Source organism: Solea senegalensis, linkage group LG6 (genome assembly GCF_019176455.1).
Source record: "Solea senegalensis isolate Sse05_10M linkage group LG6, IFAPA_SoseM_1, whole genome shotgun sequence".
Lineage (NCBI taxonomy): Eukaryota > Metazoa > Chordata > Actinopteri > Pleuronectiformes > Soleidae > Solea > Solea senegalensis.
Window position 1 is genome coordinate 6,872,546 of NC_058026.1, and position 26,035 is coordinate 6,898,580.

Sequence of the window (26,035 nt, forward strand, 5' to 3'; positions counted from 1 at the left end):
CAGAGGAGCACGGCCTAGAAAAAGGTGCTCAACCTGTTTCATGTATGAACTTAATGGAGAGCAGCAGTGTTGACATCACATCTGTGGCAGCTGTGATAACTTCACTAACTCTGATTGCTGTCCTAAATATGTGGACAAATCTGCATGGTGGAATATTCCGTCCGCCCTCACTGCAGTGGTATCTTCACACAGCTTAAACACAATCGCTCCCTTTTCTTTTTCCACAGAGAGTGAGTGTGTACGGCCGTACCTGGGCAAACAGGTATCCAACATGTTCATCCTTTATTTGTCTCATTGTCTAATTCACAATGTGCCTCTATCAGTTAGGCCTCGTTTCGAGCGCAGCCCAAATCAGCCTTTTTTCCAAACCACATGTAAAAGTGGTTCTGAATGTGATCCTAATCAGATTTTTACAGATCCGTTTCAATCTGAACGCCTCGGTCGCTCAGCTAGGATTCAGATTGTCTTCTGCGTCACTCGCGGCACGACTCCAATGACAACAACAACAACACAAGACGGTTTAAAAATCAGGAGAATCTTTGTGCCGTGGCGCCACATCTTTCATTCCGGGCAGAAACGGGCGCAGAGTTCTGTTGACTTGACAGAAGAGACAATGTCAATATGGACACACGCAGATTGGATTCTGATGGGATGTGCTTACAAATCTGATTTGGGCTGCAGTCTAAACAAAGGTCTAATGATAACTGCGAGTTGTTCCGCCAGTAATAACGTCAGCGCTAGACGACAGAACAAGCTCTGGTGATAAATGATTTTAGGTCAAACAATGAAAGATATGGAGAGGCTTAAAAACACTTTTTTAACTACTGTATGTACATAAATGTTTAATAAATTTTATTTGTGTGACATAAAGTATTACAATTGACGTGATTATCAGGAACTATGTCATCAGAAACTCGAATGTTCCAGTTGCTTTTATGACTTAAACATAAAAAAACAGCAAAGTCAGTATAACGTGAATGCAACTCGTGGCGCTAAAGCTGTAGTGCGTAACTTTTGATTTCTGATCAGCTCTACACGTCTCTCGCTCGCTCACTGTGTTTCCCAATATAGAAATAAAACTTACACTCCCACACTGCACACAGGAAGTGATTAGTTTTATGTCAAGACAGAAGGAGGTAACAGCGAATTATACTGGCTACATGGTTAAAAAAAAAAAAATAATAGAGTAAATAAATAAATACAGTTTGGTGATGAAAGTGCATATATTTAGTGATGTTTTATCTTTATTTGTTTCTATATTTATACCCGCATTCCTTCATTTATCAATAATATTAATTTCTGAATTTCAGAAGAACAGAAAAATTATAAAGGTAGAAATAAAGAAATCATGAAAACCAGTGGTTCTCAAACTTTTAACACATGTACACACTGGTATAGAGAAATTAGATTAAGATGGAGTGAGAGCTAAGGCGGCTCATTATTGTTTTGTTGTTATTTGTTCCATAGGTCCACTCCAATCTCAAACCCTGGTTTATACAGTATTTCTGATTTTCCTCCACGTACCACAGTTTGAGAACCATGCATCTAAATGATAAGTATATATATAATTAAATGCAGGCACAATTACATAAGTAAATGAATGAATTAATGTAGGAACATGTGGAAATACTTAAATGCAATATATAAAAAATAAAGGCCAATTACACTAGGTGTGAATATGAAAAAGCGAACTTCTTAAGAATCAATTGAAAATAAGCGACACAGAGACGTAACCCTTCATTCTCTCTGAAGAGGCGGGGCCAGCCTGAGCCCTTCCTCTCTCACCCAGGAGACCATGAGGAGGGAGAAGTTCACCTCTGCAACGGAGGAGAAGTGGGAGACAAAACCTCCGAGGACTGAAAATCCACAGCAATTAGCCTGTCTCACCCTCCTCCCTTTCACTGCGCTCATCCCCCGCACTAATCTGCTTATTTAAATTGTATCTGTGGCTTAATGATGAAGACATATACATATTGTCCAAAGATTAACACAGACTTTTGGGCTCGACCTTGAAAATAAGGGGGTCGACATGTCAAATTACGCACCATGCAGTGAAGACGAATGTGGACATGATTCATTTAAATGATCACACTTTTCATGGGAAAAAAAAGCAGAAATCTCTACGTCGCTCTCCCACCGAAGACAATGGAAAGTACCCAAGTTCGGTTTGACTGAAGAGCTTTCAGGAAATATACTCCGGGCACTTATCTGCTCTCTTCCTCCCTCCACATTCCTAATTCAGCAGCTCACCAGCTCATTCTGTCTGACTGTGACTTTGCTGGTGGCGCTGGAGCACAGCAGGGGTGGAACTTTTCAAAGTAGGCCAGGTTGCAGCAGGTAACACAGAATCATTCATGCAGACTGGAAGGCTCGCAAACGAGAGCAAGAAGAACAGGACACCCTGGGTCACCCTCGGGCCGGGGACTTGGGATTGTGACAAAGAAAGATAGCTCGTTTGGTTCGAGTCGAATAAAGAAAGTGACATAAAAAAAAAAAAGGGGACGAAAGAGGTTTTAGCCTAAATAACACGTAACACATGGTGTAAGTGGTTCATTTTCCTTTAAAGGGTAGGGTGGGAGATCATTTTCTGGAGCCATTTTTTTTTACGTTATGCCTTAAAATCCTCTTCACAACGTGATTGGAACCAATTCATTGATGCATTGTCACAAAAATGAGGAATATCAGTCACCAGTATCCAAAAAAAAACTTCACCAAAGCATCACCGAAAAGTGCTTTTGAACAGATGATGAAGCATTTCACATCATGAGTGGACGCCAGGGTGATTGACAGCTGGTTTGCCGGCTGCAGGTGACGTCTGTGAATGTCAATCCCAAGGCTTCGAAACAGCAGTTCAGATTCTTGGTGTCCAAAACTCTGCCGTTCAAGACGCTGCTCGGCAAAATACTAACGTGGAGGCCTCAGACCGGTTGGTGACAACAAAACAAAGTCACTTCGCAAATATCAACTCCTTTTCTGGCCCATTTCAACCTGCGATCCACTGTTTTATGTACACATTTATCATTTTTCTAAAGTGCAGACACAACGTTTTATCTCCTTAAGGACCCAAACCCGCTATGTGACAGATATTAGGTGCTGCGTTAAAAAATGTCGTGTTATTTTGTTTTCTTTTTTTTACAAAACTGCACCAAAGAATAAGAAGAAAAGGACATTTTCAAAAAAAAAAAAGACACAATTATGGACAAACTTGTCAGATGCTGCTCGAGCACAATGAGAGTGTGTACTGTAAGTGCAACAATGCAGCAGCGATGCCATGCTGGTCATGATTAAGGGATTTTCTGTGCCTCCCCTCTCGTCACTGGCCATCAGTAACCACAGTGCAGCAGAGACTTGAGGCTGTGGCTGGATGAGAGGAGGAGGAGGAGGAGGAGGAGGAGGAGGAGCAGAGTAGAATGTTAAACATGTCCTCTAGACCTCAGAGGAGGAGGCGGGAGGGCGGCCAACACGGCAAACTGTTCCCTCTCTTCCTCCCTTGTCTTTGCGACGGCTCCCGTCTCTGGTTTTTTCCTTTCTGCTCTCACTCACTTTCTTCCTCCCACTCTTCCTGCCGCTCCGTCTCCTCTTCGGGGATCTTTCATGGCTTTCATTTTTGAAAAACCGCTCACGTTTGTCGTTCCGCGCGTTCTGTCTCGCTCCTCAGATCCACTGTTGTCACGGCAATTGGAATTCACTCAGTGTACGAGATGTTATTAGGCTAACGGATTTGCGTCACTGAATTCGAGAGATGTAAAATCCTCTCTCTCTCTCTCTCAGAGTGATTGATGGGGGGAAAAAAATCACAATACCTCGCTGTCCTCCTGTCTGAAGTATTCAGGAGACTCAGATCACAAAGATTTTTCTGCATTTGATCATTGCCGCCTACTTTTCCAACCTGTGTGATTTTCCTGAAAGCGTGCACTAAACCGCCACGATTGGTTTTGACCTTAAAAATGCAAAGAACTGAAAATAAAGCTATGGTACGCAACATATTTTAATCAGTCAATCCACAATTACCTTTCAGCATTATGTAAATGAAGTGATTTGAAGGAAAACTAGACCTTTGCATGTCCTCAAAGTTTTGTTTCCAGTCTTGGAGAAATTGGCTCATGATGAGAAACTTTGACCAATTGCAGACGGTTTCGAGAGAGTTCTCTGATTGGCTGTTCTACTACGCTGCTGCATGAACATTTTATTTGACCGTTATTTAACCAGGTTGGTCCCATTGAGATCAACAGATCCCTTTTGCAAGGGAGGAAAGGATATTAATCCAAGTCTTTTTGTTGTTATCCGTTTAACACAGAGCGTACGTGGCGGTTTGTGCTATTGGAAAATATTTTTATATTATTAAATAGATTTAATATTTTAAATATGTTTTATACTGTTAATGTACTGGTGTTCATGTACAACTCCAGTGTGTTTTTCTAAATAAAACGTTTTGTTTCTTTTTAAATTGTTGATACACTCATTCAACATGCAGGAAATTGTAAATAACGGCCATATATTAAAAGTTATTCTGGAAAAAAATGAGCAAAAGCACTTTAAGATACCATACAAGTAATGAATGCATATCAGGGAAAGCTTGTGTTCATGGTTAAACTACATGAAAGTAGGCTGTTGCATTCAAACTGTGTCACATTTTTTCACTCAACCTCCTCTTCAACCCAGGATGACCCATTTCTTTGCATTTATAGCAACACTGTGTCGAAACCAGACGGGACAACAGACGATTTAGTTTATTTACCTAAATGGGAGGATCACGATTTACTAAATGGACGCCACGTCGTGTTGAAGAAAACCTGAAACTAGTGATTCAGACAGGTAAGAATAAAGGAAAAGAAATGAAGTGAAGCAACAAGGGAAAGACGGCGGTATCTGCAACATCTCAGGCCAGGACCTGATGCTCTCATGAATCCTTTTTAAACCTCAACCCGTCTTCACCTGACATGAAGAAGAGATCATGCAGGAAATACACGGGCAAACCAAATAACATACCGAGTATGTTATTTGTGTGTTTGTGTGTGTGTGTGCACGCATCTGTTTCCGTATCCTTGGCAAACCCCCGTGAAACTACCATGTGGCTGTGGAGCAGCCAATCACAGGAGAGAGAGAGAGAGAGACGGTTGCAGTGCTTCTGGATCCAGTGAGTGAGCTGCTGTCCGTCCGTCCGTCCGTCCGTCTGTCCGTCTCAGCACCGGCAGTAACCATGGTGCAGTGCGAGGATGAACGCGACGCGACAGAATACGACACAGACAAACAAGAATGTTTGTTTACCAACACCACGGTACATTTCAATGTATATTAGAAAAAAGCGGATGATGTCAAATCGTCAATAAAATACACCTACACTTGCACTTATGTGCACTTTAGGCTGTAATAATCTCTGGAACATGTGTCTAAATGTAATATGGAGTATAATCCAGTGGCTGTGACAGTGTGAGAATCATCGTCTCTGCTGCGAGGCGACGGGGAGATGAAACATATGACAGAGTCAAACATACAGAGCACGGATCACTGAGCTTTACAACCTAACCCATCTATTTCTGTTGAAGCCGTCCGAGCCCCTAACCGCTCGGTCAGGTGTTTTACACTCACCCCCCCTCTCATCATCTTGTGTCTCATATCCTCACCTCACCGTGCAGGAAATGAAAAAAACGCCACTGTCTCACGCAAAATAATAAACCCGCTGATGATAATAATAATAATAATAATAATAAGAAGAAGAATGTGACACTTTATTGATCCCTGTCAGAAAATGTGTCCTATTTTCTGCAAAGGAAGTGGAGAGATCAGCTCCAGAGCAGCAGCTCGAGGGCTGGCTGAGGCAAAAATAATACAGGGGTGTTTCAAGGGACTTTTAGGACCTAGTAAAAGGGCCCCCTCAAAAAAAATACACATTTGTCAGAAATTAAACACTTTAGCAGATGCTTTTTATCCAAAGTGACTTATAAAAGAGGAATTAGAAGAAGTCTTGGTACAAAATCCACTACGGTGGACTGACAGAGGGTGAGAGAGCAGAGGTGGGGGTAAGTGCTAGGACAGAAGACGCTCTTGGAAAAGCTGGGTCTTCAAGAGCTTCTTGAGACTGGTCCTCCACAAAAACACGACTCAAAACACTTCAGAGTGCAAAAAAACAAAATCGCAAACAGATCCCAAAAGGGCAAGGCAAAGGCAGAAGTCAGTAAACAAGCAACACAACGATCACAATGAACTACAACACGCTGGACTGTTTGACAACAGAGACACAACGTCAAACTGACACGAAGGGGGGAACACAGCTTAAATACACATGAGGCGGAGTGAGACAACGAGACACAGGTGAATCTAATGAGGGCGGGGCAGACAATCAAGACTGGAGGGAAAACACACACAGGGGCAGGAAGTGAAGCGATCCGAAACGAGAGGAGAGGGAAGTTTCACAATAAAACAGGAAACAAGAAATAAGAGCTTAAGGGGAATGCCGAGATGCGTCACACATAAGCCGTTACCTCACCTGTGTTTGACAACACCGCATCTGTTGGGACACAACTGGCTACGTACGTCCACATTACTCCATTCAAAACGTACACAGTCCCTGCATGGATGACGTGGACACTTATAACAGCATGATGTCAAAGTGATGTGAACGCAGTTTATGTGTATTTTCCCATAAAAGCTAAATGAAATGGAGTCATACACTACGTTGCTTTCTTAAACTGCCATTATCACAACATAACACGTCTACATTCCAGGGTTTATATAACAATACTTGTTGCACAAAGCTCCATCACATCCCACTGTTAAAACATGTAACTGTATTTATTTATTTATTTATTTATGTTTGGTTCTTGTGTGTTCAGGCGCTAAAACTTTGACTAGTCAGCCAACACAAATGAATAAATTAAAGATTCTTGTTCATTTCTCCATGTCTAATTTATTCCTGGCAGCATGGAGCAGGGTCTTGGATCAACATGGATCTTTAATTGGAAAATAAAACGTTATGCATAATTTGAGACGTCCCTATTTTTTATTTATTTTATTTTTTTGAGGGCATTAGATGTTTCCAGATCGTATAAGTTATAATCTGGAAACTTATAATCGAGAATATCTGACTCCCAATTCAACACATTGCTTTAAAACATGATTATAATAATAATAATAATAATATATTATCAATATATTATTATTATTATTATTATTATTATTATTGCTACTATTATTATTATAATTATTATTATATATTGATATTATATATCAATATCAAATATTTTAAGCATTATTCACTCAATTTCTAGTGCATGGATAATGATATGTATACAACCCTGGTTGAATTGATTCATTAATAATTTTTTTTGTCCACTGAGTGAAACACAAAGCCAACTTTGGTTCACTTTGATCTTGTTTTCCGGGAAATGACACACACACACACACACACACACACACTTAAATCACATATGTGACTTGTTGAAAGGGGACGTTTTTTTCTTTTTCTTTTTCTTTTTTTCTCTTGCAGTGCGCTTGTTTTTGCGTAAATTGCTGCTGCTGCCGCTTCTGCTGCTGCGCATGGAGCATCTCCCCTCAGCCTCTCTCTCTCTCTCTCTTCCTCTCTCTCCCTGTTTGTGTCGATTTTTTTCATCCTCTGCCTCTAGCCCTCATCCACCCCTCCTCCTCCTCCTCCTCCTCTCTCCGCTTCTATCTCCGCTCTGCGAAGAGGGAAAAACGAGGGAATCAAGGATTGTGTGCGTGTGTGTGTGTGTGTTGCCCGTCTTGAAATTTTATATTCTATTTTTTGCTGCGCACAGAATCCTCCTCACGCCTGACAGCCTTAATTACCAAAAAAACAATAACGAAATCCTTTGCCTTTAATGATTTCTGATGGTTTTCATGTGATGACAGTGAGCGGCTGTGTGCTGTAGTGTGTGTGTGTGTGTGTGTGTGTGTGCGCGCGCGCTCCGTGTGCTCCGGCTGACCGTCACAGAAGCGTCTCGGATCGTTTTGGATGCGTTTGGAGGAAGAAGCTGCTGTGACGCTCCGGGAAGCTCCGTCCATCCCTTCGTGTCCTTCTCGGCTGCATGACCGGTGATGCTCGGCCTCTCCGCCTGGATGCGCCCCTCTGTCCGCGGTGTGCCGTCGGTGCCGCTGTCTGTTTCCCCCCGTTATAGCAGCATTCCTCCGTCGCTGGAGAAAGGTCTAGGGACCACATATGGAAACTGGGGATCAGAATTTTAGGAAAAAGGAAAACTAAGCAGGCTGTCGTTTGATTTCTGTAAAGTAATATTTTTTTCCCTCTCTCTCTTTGGCTTGATTTTTTTTTAGTATTATTTGGAGAGGGGTTGATCGTCCCTGGTTGGTTTATTTTCCTTTATCTCCTAAGGAATGGCTGGTTTTCATGGAAGTCATGGTACCGGCTGATTATTTGGCATTATTTATGATCATCCTGCCCTTGATTTTGGGGGAGCGCTTGATTCTGCTGGTTTGAATCTTTTCTTTTGTTTCTTTGAGCACATCCAGTCCTTATTATTTTTATTTTTTTTTATCTCCCCCACATATTCTGGGCCCTGCCTGCCTGTCTGTCTTGCCTGTCTCCCCCCCCCTCACCCTCTTCCCTCAGAGTACATGTGATACATTGCCCGGTTTCTTCAGAAATGCCTGAGACGAGCCCTCATACTTCACTCATCACCTTGGTTTCATCGTGGTTCTGAACTGTGTCATCGTCTGTTGTGTGTGTGTGTGTGTGTGTGTGTGGAGGGGGAGCCCCTGCATTTTCCTTCTTTTTTTGGGGCCATTTTAAAGAAATCAGGCCGCCAACTGTGTGTCTCCACCACCCTCCACCCCCACATCCACATGTGTTCCCATCCCTTTTCAGTATGAATTAAAATCACAGCGCGTGCATGCGTGTGCTCGTCCACATACAGGTGTGTGCGGGCGAAAGTTTGAATCGGTGAGCCGGTGTGTGTGTATGTGTGTGCGTGTGTGTGTGTGTCCATGTGTGTGAGAGGAAAATAGAGTGTAGGCTGTTTGTGACGACCTGTGTGGGGGGGGAAAAAAAAGAAAAGAAATCAAGCGCTCTGTGCCGATCATTCCATACATCACCGTCCAAGCTGTGAGGATTGTAATATATGTAACGTCGACTCTGAAAGCCAAATCCAGGCCTGAGACGACCACAGAGAAGCGGAGCAAAGTCCTCCATCTTCTCGTTATCTTGGCCTTGTTCAGAGTTTGACGTTTAGAGGCCTTCCAACTCAACAAAGTAGGCCCAGATCCCAGACCAGGTCTCTGGAGGGATCTGCTAGAAGCTTGTGTTTTTAGGTCAATGTTTTTTTCTTTTCCAGAGCAGGGCAACTTACTGCCACTCGAGAAGTAGAATTTAGAAACCTTTGTAGCTGAGAAATCTGTCATCCTCACCAGAGTCTGTTTGACCCGCGTGTGCGGCCCAACAGCCACTCAGCCCCCCCTCCCCCAAAACGTCAACTTAATTTTCACCTGCTTGTTGACCCCCCGCCCAAAACCAACCATACGATTTCCCCCGAGCTCCCCTAACTCCCCCGCCCCCCCAGCGGCCCCCCGCTACCGTCGTCCGCCCGACGCCGCCCACCCCCCGTTTTCCGAGCTGGCGTGGCGACGCAAACTCACAAATATTTACTTCCTGTACATCAAGAGGAAAGGGGGCCCCCCTTTCGTGGAATGCGGCAACATGGGCGTGTTTGACCGCGGAGTTCAGATGCTGCTGACCACGGTGGGGGCCTTCGCCGCCTTCAGCCTCATGACCATCGCCGTGGGCACAGACTACTGGCTGTACTCGCGCGGCGTCTGCAAGATCAAGAGCACCAACGAGAACGAGACCAGCAAGAAGAACGAGGAGGTGATGACGCACTCCGGCCTCTGGAGGACCTGCTGCCTGGAAGGTGAGCTGATCCTCGGCCAAAAGGAGCCATAATATATATACATACTGTGTGTGTGTACATGCAAAGATACAGCAGCGGTGCCTCACTCGAGCACGCAGGCAGATCGATTTCTACATGCCCACACACGCAGACGCACTCACATGCCTACACATATGCTCACATGCCCACACTATAGCTGTATGTGTTCTGCATCAGTTTCCACACATATCTATCTATCTATCTATCTATCTATCTATCTATCTATCTATTGGCACACTTCCTTGTCTTTACCTGTTACCTTGGATATCATATTTCCTTTTTATTTTTGCATGACAACGCCTGCCCTTTCGCTTCTCTATCGCAGTATTGTTCCACGTCTTTGTATTTAGTCCATGTGAGACTAAAAATGATATAAAAACCACACTCGGTGCTCAGAGTTTGTCTGGATGAAACTTGCACCGGATGGAGTTTCTGTCGTCACCTTGGGCTTCCATGGCTGATGTGCACGTCGGTGCGAGTAGAAAGCAGGACATGCGAGATCCCACAAGTCTTAGATTCTAACTTAAACCTAGGTCTGGAGCTTGAAACAAGAAGATTCCGTCGAGTTTTTTTGTGTGTCGTTTTAAATGACACTCTGCGTAGTGTCCAAGGTCGACTCACCACAAGTACAGGAGACTGTGAACCGTCGACCGCAGTCAGTGTCATCGAGAGGTTCGAAACGATCAAAAGCCTCAGAGTACATCGGTGAAGTTCGCCGTTGTGCATTATACTGCAATTTAACTTCAGGCAGAAGCTCTGGAAGTTGTTTGGATGCATAGCGTCTACACTCTGTTTTGCTCCAAATTAATATTTCTTTTATGGGAAATGCACTTCCTGAATCACAGCTGTTCTAAAACTGGACGGTCCCTCTTATACAACAACGAGTTGTGTAGTTAGATTTCCTGTTGGCTCATAACAGCCGCCTACCTATTCTTTCACTCACGTTTTTTTGTGTCTGCGTGACCCTGGGCGCCCATGCATTCTCCTCAAAGTATAAATATGGACGCTGTGACGCGAATCCCTCGCGTCTTTTTCTCAACCATTCCCACTTGCCTTTGCATCGTCATCTAATCTGCGTCATCAGCGCTGCGGTTCGTTGTAGAGCTCCCAGGTTCGTGGAAAGCTAAGCCTAACTTAAGTTTCTGCTTCTTAGCCAAGTTGACGCAAAATACGTGGCTTTTAAATTCTGTATCAGGAGGAACCAGTGTCAAATGCATGTCTGAAAAAGGGAATTCAACCTTTTAATTCATACTAATATGCCCAGTATGATTTTCTGGAAGCAGTCTTGTCTCTCCTTTACCAGCTATCCTACCCTTTGACTTGAACTCTGACCTCACGCCCCAAACTTAAACATCTCGCAAAGGGCTGCACATATATTTCGGTAAGATTTCACTGGTGCTCTGTCTCCCCTGTGTTCGGTTCACGGCAGGTTAAACTGTCCCCCCACTGTTGAGTGGGGGGACAGTTGATGTGCAGGTGAAGCTGAAACACCACGACAGACACGCAGCTGTAAATCTCAAGTGGCATAGGTGCCATCACCAAAAGAAGATATCATTTTTTCCCCCTCGCTTCTCCGTGCACTAAATCTTGGCCTCCTTTCGTTCCCACATGACTTATTCCGGTCCACGAGTGAGTCTGCGACAGTAACTAGCTCACGTGCTAATATATGTTGTGCTACTACTGTTGAACAGATTGAGACATACTCTATGTGTCTCTGCATCAAACACATTTCATCTCTTTCACAGTTATTTGAACAGATTTCCCCAAAGCGCGTGCCACTTTTATGACCAGCTCCATTTTCTGAGCGAATACTGACGCCCGCGTTTGATCTGTTTCGGGTTCAAACACGCGGCTTTTGATGTCATCTCACTGTACCACAGTAGCCGCTCCCGCTTCTCCTCCCGTAACGGCGTGCGTTGCTGGTCGAGCGGTGCATTTGGTTGCAGGAGCAGAATGAGAGAAGACACTTCTCCCTGGCTACATTTGTTTCCCTCAGTGTGACAATTGATTTTACACTTTTTGCTGATGCTGCCCGAGCTCTTGCCTCTGGCTACATCTCTAACCTATTGACCATCTATGAGGTGAAAAGGCCAGGCCTCGGCTTTAAGTCTCAGATGGCCCTTCTTTTCTCCCAGTCAAAAAACAAAACAAAAAAGGGTGTAAAGAAAGTTTCAGATCAGTCACTATTGATGATTAGCATTATCTTTAAAGATGAAGTTTTACTCCTAGACAGAAAATAACTTAACTAAACATTTTGCCAGTTTTCCTTCAGAAAAGAGGAGGATTTTGAGTGAAGTGATCGGAGCCGTCTGCATTTTCTGATTTTCTCTCCAAATAAAACTGAGCCAGAGAGAGAAAACAAACTCAACACGTCCCAAACCAAACATCCTCTCTCAGCCACATCTGTGCTGAACAGGATGAAGCTTAACGGAGACAGAATGTCCATCAGGGTCAAGTCGAGACGAGAATCATAAACTAAATTATCTTTACACAAATTCTAAGTGTGACCTTCAGAGATGTTGGCGTTAACTTCAAGTCGAGTCGCCCTGCAGTTGGACACCTATGATCACGGCCTTAAAATATGCCAATGTGAAAGATTAGATCATTCTAATAAGGCTATTAAACCTCGAGAAAACAAAACAAATACAACACCACTCAACATTAAGCTTTACAGAACCGTCCTGAACAGTGTGATCCAATCACATGAATATTGCAATAAGATAAGATATTAACACTAAGACTTCAAACAAGTTAAAATAGAATGTAGAATGTTCATTATAGACAGTTGGCAGAATATAATATATTATCCTTATGTAATGATCGGTGTAATCGGCACAACTGGTCATGTGATCTTATTTCAGCTCACAAACACACTGAAAGTGGACACAATCTGTAAAGTCCCACTCACTACGATGACACATGACATCAGTGTGTGTATATATATATACAGTATATATATGTATATGTATGAATGCAGGGTGTTGAAGCCTGATCTGATCTTATGTAATCACAGACGACGCATCCAGGATTCATTTAAACGCCAGGTGTAATGAATATAATCGGTGAATCGGGTCTGAATTGGGCCACACTTCCGGTACAATGTCTCCAGTATCTGGTATCTCTGCAGAAAGAAAACGAAACGGCCACAGAAGGTGTTTCACTTTGCAGCTTGTTGCACATCACTGCGTTCTCTGCGAGCTCTGTGGAAGGTAGGTGTGAGAAAAGCCACCGTGCCCGCGATCGACCACGTGACCACGTTGTGTTGTAACATTAAGGACGGAGGTCGGGGGGAACGCGTTTGTTGATGCAACTCTGGACCGACGTAGTGTAAACACGTGTTTGTTTTGTAAGACAAAAAAAACAACATCAAATCTTGGCAGAGGTTGTGAAATGATGTCAAAATCACCAACACGTTATTTTTCCCGTCGTGAACGCAAGCTCGCGCCAACTCACTCCATGTGATGTGCTTATTTTCCTCCACTAAGTGGCTTTACTTTTCACACTCTAAGCTCGCTCGGCGTCCTTGGCATCGGAGATTTGAAATGGTTAAGAGCGGAGAGGAATCCGAGAGAGAGAGAGAGAGAGAGATCCGGCTCTTTTCTGCAAGCTTCGCCCTCAGTCGCTTTAGAGCTGCGTGGTGCAGAGAACAGAGAGAGAGAAGAAGAGAGGAACTGGGAGGTGGTAAGCAGGAGAAAAAGAGGGAGGAAAGAGAAGAAAAAAAAGAACAAGAGAGAGAACGAGCAGGCAGCTCTGCTTTGCTGTCACACCCCCTCAGGCATCCTGTGCTATCTTTAACACACAGACCTACGTTTCTATCTAACCTATCTTACCCCGGCTTTTAATGTAATACGTCACCGTGTATGATTGTGTTTTTCCGGGGCGCGGGTCTGCGGTGGTCATCGCTTGTCAGATAACAAGCGAGTGAGCGACGGTGACGGGTCTGACGCGTCAGTGTCACGCCACGGCAAAGATCACGCATGACGTTTTCGTGTTGTTGCAGGAGTTCGATTATGTCGCTGTTCTCAAACTCGCGCCTGTTTTCAAATGTGTGTGTGTGTGTGTGTGTGTGGGCAGCTGTGTCAGAACCCGAGGTGACATGAAATATGCTAATAGCCGTTAGCTTTGCCATGCTGACCGTCAACAGAACCTCTTTATCTCGAACCCCAGCTACAGCCCAGCGATACGTCAGGATAGGAAGGGACTAATTACGCGATGCCCGATTACAAAAATAATCAGGGAAAGAAAAACTTTTAGAAAGTCCAACATCTTGTGGTCCAGGATCCGCAGGTTGCTCGACTGGAAGTACAGGATTAGATGGTTCAAGATGTCGATTTCTGTTCCTGTTTTCATTTATGTGAATAGAAAAGACCACACCGGTTGCTTAGGATCGAGGGCTGAACACAATTATAGCTATTCTTCATCCGTTTAAACCACGTCTTGTCCAAATCTGACAGTTCAAACTGCACTTTTTTATATATTCATGTAAAATGATGGGACTAATAAAAGTCTAAGAATAAAACCACTAATAAAAAAAATGGTACGTAATCAACGAGGTGTCCGTGCAGTAGTTAAGGTGTGATCTGATCTATTATTGAAATGTGCGGCCTCGTAAACAAACCCTTTCTCTCTCGTGACCTGCAGTTCTGAGTTGACTTCATTCAAAAATCCAGTCAAAGTGTAGAATTTTAAGAAAAAAAGTAAAAACTACATCTCCATTGTAATCAGTGACCTGGATTTTTATCAGTTTATTTGTAATTTATTTTCTATGTATGAATACAATATTGATACAATCTCTGATATGACTTAGGGGCTCTTTCAAAATAAATGACCAACGTTGCTTACATTTTTGACAGCTAACTCTTAGTGCTAACACGGCACGGATCTGTGCCGCAGGTGCACCCATGGTAAATTTCCGTGGGAATAATACACAACTCCTTATATGGACATCCTAGGTGTGTGTGTTTATAGGTCACACATTCAAGCTTTAAACAAATATCTTCTTGTTTTGTATTGCATTTTTACTAATGATATAAAGTAGAAATAATTGTGCAGAAGACACAAAATAGACCGTTTTTATTTTAGTTTTGTTCATAAAAATGAGTCAAGTGAACTAGGACTGTGACGTATTTCCAAATTTAAAAAGATTTAACTATTTTGAGTACTTTTTGCTCATAGGTTGTGCTGCCAAAAAAGAATATAAGACACTCTTTCTTGCACACACTCATGTTTTAACATAGTAATGGAAAAAAAACAGCAGAAATGGTCTGAGTTCTAAGGGTTAACACGAACTAGGGGAACATGCAGGAAATCTGTCCCAAATTTTTGGATTCTGCACACTTTGCCGAAGCAACTGCAGCTTTTTTTTCTGACTAAGGAGTTTTGAACGATTCAAGTCATAGTCCCTTAATAAAAATGTTAAAGGATGCATGATGGAGCAGTGCTGGGTAAGGAAACGAGAGCCATTGTTCTGCCTCTGCATGGAGGCTGGCAAACAGTCAGCATCCAGCCGCGCTCTGTGGGCGTGCTGTTGGTGATACTGTAATAGAAGTGAATGACAGGTCACGGCAGCTGTCAAACCTCAGACATCAAAGTGCTGCTACCGCCCCGACTCCTGGAGAGTGTTTGAAACAAAGCAGCTCAAATCGTTTTTTTAAGGTTTTCACGTCTTATTTAAATGGGAACGCTGGTGTTGTTGTTTCCTGTCATATAATAGTTCAAGACCACAGAGGTTCTTAAAGCTGTTTTATATATTTTTTTTTTATTCGTATTACTTACTAAAGTTTTATTCTAGTTTATTCCAGTATAACTCTGACACTCTGGTGTTATTCTAGTCCAACTGAATAATGGAAGGAACATCCTTATGCAGGATATACCTCAGTGAGTGCAGAAGACATCGTGAAGGTCTGCAGACACATTATTCATAGACCTTTAGATTGTAATGTTAACTCATTATTGCATATTTACCACAGTTTTAACCCCTTCAGCTGCTTTAGCATTGAAAATACACTCATATTCATCATCATCAACTTGTTGCAAGTGTTACACTACATGTCTTGTTGAATAGATTATAGCACTTTTTAATCAATCTATCAATTTTTATATGCGTATAAATATGTTTATATCAACAAATGTTTTACCCTTTAACACCCAAGCCTCAAAATGTCTTTTTTTTTCAGAATAGCTTTCAACATCTGGCAGTTATGTACAATTTGCTGCATGATGAAATAGTGTGTTAACAATTTAAAATGAAGAAAAATTTAAAAAAAAACACTCATAGATTTTTAGCAGTATAATACATATTTATAAACATTTTTTTTGAGTCTTTTTTTGTCTCAATGTCCAAAAAAAGGCCAAAAGATTTAAACTATTTACAGGTGTTTTTCCAACTCTCTCTTTGCCGCGAGTGACATTACCGTAATAACCACATGTTGGCTTCGACGTGCAACTTCTCGGCTTTCAGAAACCGTTGGAATTTTTCCGATAGCACAAAACTGTCGCGTAAATTACGGTAATGCAAAGTGCACTTGGTGTTAAATGGTTAAAAATCTGTTTTTTACTCACCCGTGTGGCGTGCTTGTCAGTGTTAGTAACGTGTCATTACATCATACAACCACCCTTCAAATAAACAGATTAATCCCTTTAAAATCTGAGTGGTGCACTAAAACAACCCTTAAATTTGGGGGGAAAAAAAGTACACTCCTTTCCTTGTATCAAAGTAGAATGTGTATGTTTGGGCTCATTAAGGCGTCTATAAATACACATTAGCCTCCTGATATCAATGCAGCTACCTCTCATCTCGTCCCCACTCTCGTCCGTCCAGCAGCTATCAGGTCTGCTCTAGTTGGATTCACACAGTGGGCCTGTCATCCAGGACGGATGGCCCCCCGTGTCAGCGGTCCAGCTTTGGAGGCCTGGCTCCAGAGATCCAGCCTGTCGTTGGACTTCCAATGATGGATCTTGCCCCAGGACGCTCTTTTCGTTTCGCCGGCACAGACCGGAGCTGCCCTGGGGTCCGCAGCCTTGACAGGTGGAGCTCAGCGGGCTTTAAATGCTGCTATTAATCTCCATCACGGCGGGTTTGAAAGCGGGCGAGGTGCATGTGACAGGAGATATGTTTCTGAGAATGAGGTGTGAGCGTCTGCGTGTGAGTGTGTGCGCGCGCTCTGTGTCTACGCGTTCGCCCCGCCGTTCAATTTTAGCTTGTATCACTCTCGGGAAGACACCTGGACCTTTAATAATTTCCTTCTGAGCAGCCGAGGCCTGTATTGACAAAAGCCGGTGTCCTCGCCGGTTTAAAATTGTCCCTTAGATTTATGCATACTTACCTGCCTCGCAAATTCTCAACCGTCAGTTTAAGTAGAATGGACGTCAGCCTATATGGGCTTCTACGGTGACATGCTTTTTTGAAAAGAGCTTTCTAATTTTAATATGGAAATGTGGTGGTTTTTGCTTTTACGATGAAATTGCACGTTTGCAATTCGTTATAAGGGTTAAAGTCATCATTAAAGGGGGAAAAAACAACTTAATCCATGAAGGTTAACGGTGAATCTTTCCCTTTTACTCTTTGGCTTTCGACCCAGTTGGTTTTATCTTTTTTTTTTATAGTTTTATTGTATTAGTTCTTACGTTTTTATATATTTTATATATAGCTCTTGTTGTTTTTAAAGTATTTTATAAATAAAGTTGGATTGGGATCAGATTGGACTTAAAATAGAAGTTTAATTGTGAGTTTCCCATTTATCTGAACAAGGGTGAGAATGAAAAATAGAGCACATTGGCTTTAAGATTAGAGGTACATTTTAGTAGTGCACAAGGTGTACTAATATATGCTCATATACAGTATATATTATAGATTTACTACGTGCACGTGTAGCAGTGACCCTCAAACTGTTTGGCGACTTGATTTCATACATGTTCCCAAAAATGAAATGCATGAAAATTCCTGAATATAATCAGTGTGTATGCAGGATAGGCGACCACTATATATCACTATGTGCCAGGTCAATGACTCTGTGTGAGCGAAAGAATATCGACCCTGTGAGATGAAGAACGGTAGCGTCCTCTACAGCTGTGAATTTTAAAGCGTAACCTCGGGTAAACTGCGATGCAAAGTATTTATTTACACGATTAAATTGAAAGAAAAAAGAAATACATCACATTAATGAAAAGCATTCAACTGCTATTGACACCCGGAATGGTTCACACATGAAAGGATTAACAAAATCAGATCAGATCAGCGAGGTGAACCGTTTCTCAGTCCATTGCCGGTTTGGCTGTGTTGTTAAAAAACAAGTCCGTTTTCTTGTCCCTTCCAGGCTTCGTTTGCCGACAGGTGAAAAAATTCTCACGTTGCATTTCGAATAGAACCAGCGTACAGTACGTTACCTTAGCACAGGCTGATTTTTCATCACATGAAATTATAGCCAGTGGGTTCTGAGATTGTAATTAATGTTAGTTCAGTGTGAGCATAAGGATTAGGACACTTTGGTTGTAAGTGGCCATTGAGCCCAGTTGTCAGTAAAACATAAATTGGTGGAAAATACTAGCTAGAAACTACAAATGTATACGATTATCAAGGTAATTGACTTTTCTTCTGTCCATGTGGCCCTCCACTTAATATCAAGTTATAATGAGTTATTTCGGTATGTTTTTTTAATGCAAAGATTCATTTTACATCCATCAATTTTTATTGTATTATTATACCGTTAGTTATATACTCATATATATTGACACTTTTGTTTTGAAATTCTGTGAAATATCATCAGAAATATTGTTATTACATAATTGTCATATCGCACGGTTGCTTTTTCCCAAAAAGTTGGACTTTTTTCACTCGACCGGCCCCCTACTGACCAGACTCAGTGCTCAAGGGGCCCCCCAGGTTATTTGAGTTTCAGACCCCTGGTCAGCTGCCATGTTTGCCGTTGTTTGGATAAGAAAATGCAAACGATTGAACGACTGTTTGTCCGTCAATCGCATATCTGTCAAAGTCGACACTGAGCACACTTCACTTCAAGTGTGTAATAAACTAACCACGGTGGCCCACGTGCAGATCAATGGAACGTGAGGACCTTTTCTCCGGGCAGGAGTGGCCTCGTTCAGCTGTTATGTGTGTTTCGTTTCTTTATCCTTGAAGCCTGTCAAGCAAACTGTTGATGTTGGGGTTTACTTTCATATTAACACGTCACATAATGCAATTGCAGCGTGTTTTATGCTTGCTTTTTTATGTACTTTTATTGTGTTTTCTACATTGAAAAAAATAAATATCATAGGAATACAGAATATGACAGGTACAACTCCACAATTAATTTAATTATTAAACATGATGATGATGAATTAGCAGGCATAGTCTGTATTGAAGAGCTCTTTCACACAGTCGTGGTTAAATCCCAGATGACCATGACTCCTCATTAACTAATTAATGCAGTTGTTTCCCCTTTTCTATTTGCAGCTGGTATGAGTGACCACATGACACGACAGAACTATAGCGATTCAGTGCTCTGTTGGCAGCGCAAGGCCACCTGTCAGGCATCACGGCCTCTCAATCACAGAGACTGTTTACGAGCACTCGCTCACACACGCGCGCACACACACACACACACCACCTGGGACTGACACACACTCGGCTCTGCACCATGGGAGGGACATCAATCACACACACACACACACACAGAGAACACATTCACATGCAGAGCAGAGACATGCATACATGGGGAAACAGGTTTAGAGGAGCTCCAAGGACATAGTGACGTAACACACGGATCAGGCTTTTATTACTCTGCTATATGTTTAATGATCACGGTTCAAAAATTGATAAGCTCTATTCTATTATTAAAACAAAATTGAAACGGAATACTACAGTGCTATTCCATGTTGGCTCCTTTTACTACACATCTTTGTCTTCCTATTTCCTACAAAAGTCATCCTTTCACTCAAGTTCTGCACAGGAATATGTGTAGAGCTAACTGTGCCCAGTTTGACCAATGACCTCACAGGAAAACATGTGGGAAGCAAAAAGAAGTGGAAAACACTTTTTTAGTAAGCCAGTATTCTCCCAGCTCAGCTAACACTTTTTTGTTCCCAGAACGTTACCCTTTGGTTGTGGGAATGTTCCCTGAAGGTTCCCCCCTAGGGTTCTCCTGTGGTTGCCGCCGCGTTGACATAATACCGCTCTTCCTCCCTCGCCTGCACTCTCGCAGGGACAAGGTGGAGCTAAGGTGGAGCTTGCGAAGTAAACGTACTGGTGGGGCGGTAACATTCGCGGTGAAAATGCGCATGCTGACGTCATAAGCGCAGGGAATTCAACATCGAGCGTTTTATCGCCTATACTTACACTAAGCGGAACCACGAAAACATGACTGAGTATTGTTTTTCCACACTTTGGTGACTGGTAGGGCCCCCAGAGTCCCAAATATCAGTATTAAAATGGTTAAAAAGTTGATTTTGCATAATATGTCCCCTTTAAGTTTTCCTAGCATTACCCTAACGTTAGTTTTTGGTTGCACATTTGGTTGCCAAATGTCCACATTTGGTTGCCAAATGTGCAACTTTGTCACAACCTTCATACAACCTTTAGAGAGCGTTCTCTAAAGGTTCCCAGAACATTCCCCAAACTTTACTTTTATACAACCTTTAGACATGCATAGATGGTATATACGTTTTAAAAAATAGATATAGTCTTCCAGGGTTTATATATATATATATATATATATATATATATATATATATACACACATATATAAATCAGTTTGAATGAAAGTCTATGGGAAAGTGACCCTACTTTCACTTAACTTATAATGTCAGTCAACATTTCCATGATAAGTCATTTCAATCACGAGTTACGCGTCTTCTTCAATGCCAATTCTGTAAATGTTGGTCCCATGTAGTGCGAAAATATCAGTAGACAGCAGTGTGATTGGCAGCTGTTGCCATCCAATAAGAACCTGGTTAAGGTGAACGTCCAGTTGCGGAACCTCAAAGTGCTTCAAAATGGGAGTTTAGAGCCTTATGGGTGGTACCAAACCGGTTGTCAGCTCATCCTCGACATGGAACGTCCAATAAGGACGTACCAATAATGTCCTTGGTGAAATTAGCAGTTAAGGTTTATATTATTATACAGTGACTGTGCTTTGTAGACTATGATTGTCGTCATATACCCCACACGCCAAGAAAAGATTATGTTCTTACAGATCCCATATTTTAATAAATGTAAAATCTATTAAGAGTTCACAATCCGAACAAGAATGAAGTATTTTCAACCTCTGATATCAAATCCAAACTGTACTGCATGTCCTTGCCAGTGCACGCCTTGTTTTTGAATCTTTTGGCAGTCAGCGTTTCCTACACTTTATATGATTCCGTCCTCTAAATCTAATTTTTAATATGTTCCATGTGTGCGGAGTATTAAAAAGCCTTCCGTGTTAATCCCGAAAATGGCTCTTGGACGCCGTGGCGATGTTGTCCTGTCATGTGTTTTTTTTTTTTCGCTGTGCTGTTGATGCTTAAGTGTCTCACTAACAGGGTTATGCAACAGGACGGGGCTGTTAGCAGTCGGCGGTGTGACAGAGGAGGCAAAGCGTGCCAGGAGGTGTAGCGTGTACAGTGGTTGTCACTCGCTGCACACAAGCACTACAATCGCAACAAGTAATAGAACACCACCCTACATCGATTATGCACAATGGTCTCTCTTTTTTTAAACTCAACTTTATTCATATATATGCCAAATAACATCGACATTGTCACTTGGTGTTATACACAGTGGAGGTGAGACTTCAACGTATGTGTTTGTGGTCAAATATCTGTCAAGTTTTGCCAAAACTTGACAAGATATGTGACATATTTCTCACGTGGTATTATCCATCCATCCATTTTCTACTGCTTTATCCTATATTGCGTGTTTTTGGACTGTGGGAGGAAGTCAGAGAACCCGGAGAAAACATGCAAACTCCATGCAGAAAGGCCCTTGTTCCGACTGGGGCTCGAACCCGGGTCATTTGCAAATGTTGGTAATGTAGGCTATAGGACCACATGACGACAAACTGTCATGACCCAAATGACAATTTAAATCACCACAAGAGCAAATTTGTGCATAATGTAGTGACCGATTTACAGCCATATCTGTAAAAACCTAATATCATTTTGAATTGGTAGAGTAATAGAGTAGAGTAAAAATTGGTAGTCCAAATGGAGGTTTTTGGTAAATTAAAGGTGACATAGAATGCTTGTATCACACATATATGTTAGTTATGGAGTGTCTACTTACACATATTAACTTGTTTTCATGGTTAAAAACCTCCTAATCGATGCAAACGAGCCGATCAAAATATCTCCTCACTGACGCTCTAGTCAGCCATGCTGTTTCAGACCAAAACCACACCCCCAGAACGTGGACTGTGTTGTGATTGGCCAGCCAACGAGAGCTTTCCCACTGTCCTGTGATTGGCCAGATACCTGGAAGTGACGTAATATATAGGCCAGCTCTCAGATACACAGCTCCCCCTCTGGCACGGTGGATGCTCTGCATCTCAGCAGCGACAACGAGATTAGTTCTTCTTCTTCTGCGGTTAAATGTACGCAACCGGATGTGCCCAGACTAGTGCCGCACCAGGAGGCGCTACGTTGGTGAGAGGAGTGGTGAGGATTTCTGATGACGACATCAAATTAAGGAAGTGCCGATCCGCTTTGCAGAGCCCAGGAAAACAATACAACACTATTTTCTCAGCAGTGGCTGAACTGTTTGTTCTGAAACTTTAGGGTTTCATAAACGAGGTAATGACGCAGATACACACACACACAAACGCAGTGTTAATTGGAGCTTCCGGTCTATGTGGCCTTTAAGGTTCAAAAAAGTCTTTGTTTGAGGATCAATCCAGTCGCTGTTATACTCGCACTCAAACGTCGTGGTTGCACTGTTGTGTTTTGCACGAATGAATCGTTTGTCCCCTCGTTGTTATGCATCATACAGTTGGAACACTACTGATAATGCTACGGATTGTCGGAGACTCCGCGGTTGACGGTGCCTCGCCGTGCCTCTCCTCCGCCGCCATAGCCTGCTTACAAGCTTGTTAATCTCCCTCGGAGTGACAGCTTTGCCAAGTGAAAAGTTATCTGTTCTAGGACTGTAGCTGCTCTGCTCTGATGCTCGAGCGTCGTCCTCCTCCACCTCCTCCTCCTCCTCCACCACCACCAATGCTGCGTCTGAATTCCTGCCTGCCAAAAAGTATCAGGCAAATAGAAACACTGTGAATGTTTTGTGGTTTTTAATTTCTTGTGGTGAAAAGATACAGAGGAAAAAAAAAAGGAATAGATTTTAGATATAGATGTCGCTCATGTTGCACCGGAACTGATGGAATTAGACTCGGTTCGATTGGGGGTTGCAAAATTCAGCCGGTCCAAGTTTGCTTTCACTTTACCGTATTCCCCTCCTCGCCTGAGGTGGCGCTGCGTCAAGAATGACTGAAGGAGAAGACAATGCAAACAATGAAATGAAACAAGAAAACTCGCTCATCTGTTCTTTAATGTAGGATAAAAAAAAAACTCTGCATCAGAGCTGAAGTTGATAAAAAGTAATTGGACCTGGAGGTGAATGCAGATTAAATACAGATTAAAACATCATTATTTTGTGATATATTATCCCCATAAATAGAATAGTGTAGTCGTGATTACTACAACAATATGACAAGTGTTGCGTTTCACAGTGGAGTCCGGCGTTTTTACAATAGTAACAGAGTGTCACCTTCTTTGTATTACAGTATAGTAAAACGTGTGTGTGTGTGTGTGTGTGTGTGCAGCAGAGAGCTGTTGGCACCTCCACACAGTCTGTTTAACGCCTGGTGGGAGAGGTGCTGACAAACCGACTGCTCCCTAATCCTGCAGACATCAGGAGCCAGAGGGAATGACCAGGGAGCCCTGTGTGTGTGTGTGTGTGTGTGTGTGTGTGTTTACGAGCATCATGCATGCACAGTATGTCTCTCTTCTAAACCGAAACGCACACGGGGCCGTTAACACGTCAGGGCCGTAAATCGTTCTCGGTGCCGTGCGGCCATCTTGAAATGAAGACATTCATGGACTTTTTCCTGCTCGTTCGTCAGACGGCAGTGACTCCGCCCACCGTCAGTCACAGGGTAACACGCCACCCTGTTGCGTTTACATTTTATCTGAGCCCCACCACTTTAAAGGGCTTTTTAGGTTAGGATTAGGCACTCAGTTGTGATAGTTTTTGTATGTCTATGTTGTGTCCTCTCAAGTTTGTGTGTGTGTGTGTGTGTGTGATGGTCATCTGTAAAGTGAGTCATAAACTCTGCATGTATTAGATGAGGAATAACAACTCAATTGACTACATTTTAATTTAGGTTCTTATTAGATTTGGTTACTACTAATAATCCTCATTATCGATGATGATTATTATTATTATAATTATAATAATTATTATTGGCTTTCAGTGTGCCCAAGGTTACTTTACAAACAAATATTCATATGTTTTGTTTTTAGAATAAAGAAACTCATTTGATGTTTTAATTCTTTTAAAAGATGCACGTGTGTGTGGCAGATGACGTGTGAAAAGTACAAGAACTCACAAAAACACGCGCAGCACGTACACACACGATCGGCAAAATCAAAGGAGAGACCAAATTATGACCTGCTGTACATTTTATTACGGCAATCAAAGCCGAGCGCTCACACACACACGGACGTAGAGATGGTAAATGTGAAATAGAGATATTTATAAGTGACATAATTACGTAATAGTAGTCAAGCCCACATGTATCAGCTAATCGAGTTGTAGACACGCAGGAGAACAGACATGTAACATAATGTACACATCAAACATACAGGAAGTGGAAAGACTATAGCTCTCATTCTGGAACGTTTCACCGCTCCTTGTCTGAAGTATTTTTAGCCAAACAATGCAGCTATTGTTACTGCCTGCGTTTCAACAGAACGTCATATACGCGTCAGATAACTCATATAACGGCAGGCGGTGAACACAGATCATGAGAATGTATTTATGTGAAGGGTTAAATTAACCTGAAGCCAATCAAACAGGAGTCAGCGTCGCACATTCCCACTGGGTTTAAATGGGTTTTTTTGGACCAGCGGGAACGGGGTATAAGAGGCTCTGGGGGAGGTTTTGGGAAATCTTCAGGACAAGCAATATCTTTTTATTTTTGTTACCATGGGTTTGCAATTACCCAGAATTTCATGAATGTGTTTCTTTGCTTCAAATCTAAATTATCACATGCATAGATAGAATTGCTGCACTTTCTCACATCAATACAGTTACAGAACAGTTGTTTGGCCAAGACGTGTGTCAAGTGTTGACCAATGTGTTTTAATATGTTATTTTCATTCGTTCATTCACTCATCTTCGACCTAATCTGGCTGAACAAACACTGGATGTGGACTCACGACCGTCTCAGTTAAAACAGGAAGACACTTTTTTACTGGCCTGGACCAAAAAACAGGTTTCCAAAACGCACAAGGCAACAAAATAGGTCCAAGTAACTGATCTTAAATAAGGACAAGGACGCTTACTGGCATCCTTGCAGGCTAAATACACAGGTGGAGGGATAACGATGAACAGGTGAAACACATCAGAGGTAATCACAGGGGAGGGGGAAACTTCACAGGAAGGCAATGGTAGTTATTTCAAAATAAAACAGGAAACAGATCACGAGACTACTCAGGATGTTACACTACCGCCGTACCCTCCCTATGAGGGTCGCGTGGGGTTGCTGGTGCCAGTCCCAGCTGACATAGGGCGAAACAAACAACCATTCTAATATGATAAATTATAAAATGAAATGTTTTTTTTCTCAGTTGTTTACGATCCCCAGTGCATCTGTGAGCATTGACGGCTTTAAAACCCCATCAAAGTGTTTGGAGTTGTGGAGTTAATGCCTCAGTTAGTTTGTGGATGCTTGTTTTTGTGTTGTTGTTCGAGAGCGTGCCCTCTGGAGACCGAGCAGGTATTCAGGTGACTGCATGTGTGTGTGTGTGTGTGTGTTGTAATCACCGGACCAGTGCTGAAGAAGAGACAAACAGCTCTATAATCTGGTCGGTGGCCGTGTGAGAGGCATCCAGATGTCAGGCTGACACAGAGTGAACGGCGGTGAGGTGGCGGGTTATGATTCATCACA

General features: G+C 42.5%; 1 protein-coding gene across 1 annotated transcript in view; it reads left to right on the forward strand.

Annotated features, from left to right (window-relative positions):
- Nucleotides 1-9,593: 9,593 nt before the first annotated feature.
- LOC122770947 (voltage-dependent calcium channel gamma-2 subunit-like) overlaps nucleotides 9,594-26,035 on the forward strand; it is a 64,788-nt gene continuing 48,346 nt past the window's right edge. Inside the window, exon 1 of the mRNA XM_044028183.1 lies at nucleotides 9,594-9,878. Coding sequence (XP_043884118.1) covers nucleotides 9,668-9,878 — 211 coding nt within the window. The 5' untranslated portion in view covers nucleotides 9,594-9,667. The remainder of the gene's footprint in view (nucleotides 9,879-26,035) is intronic.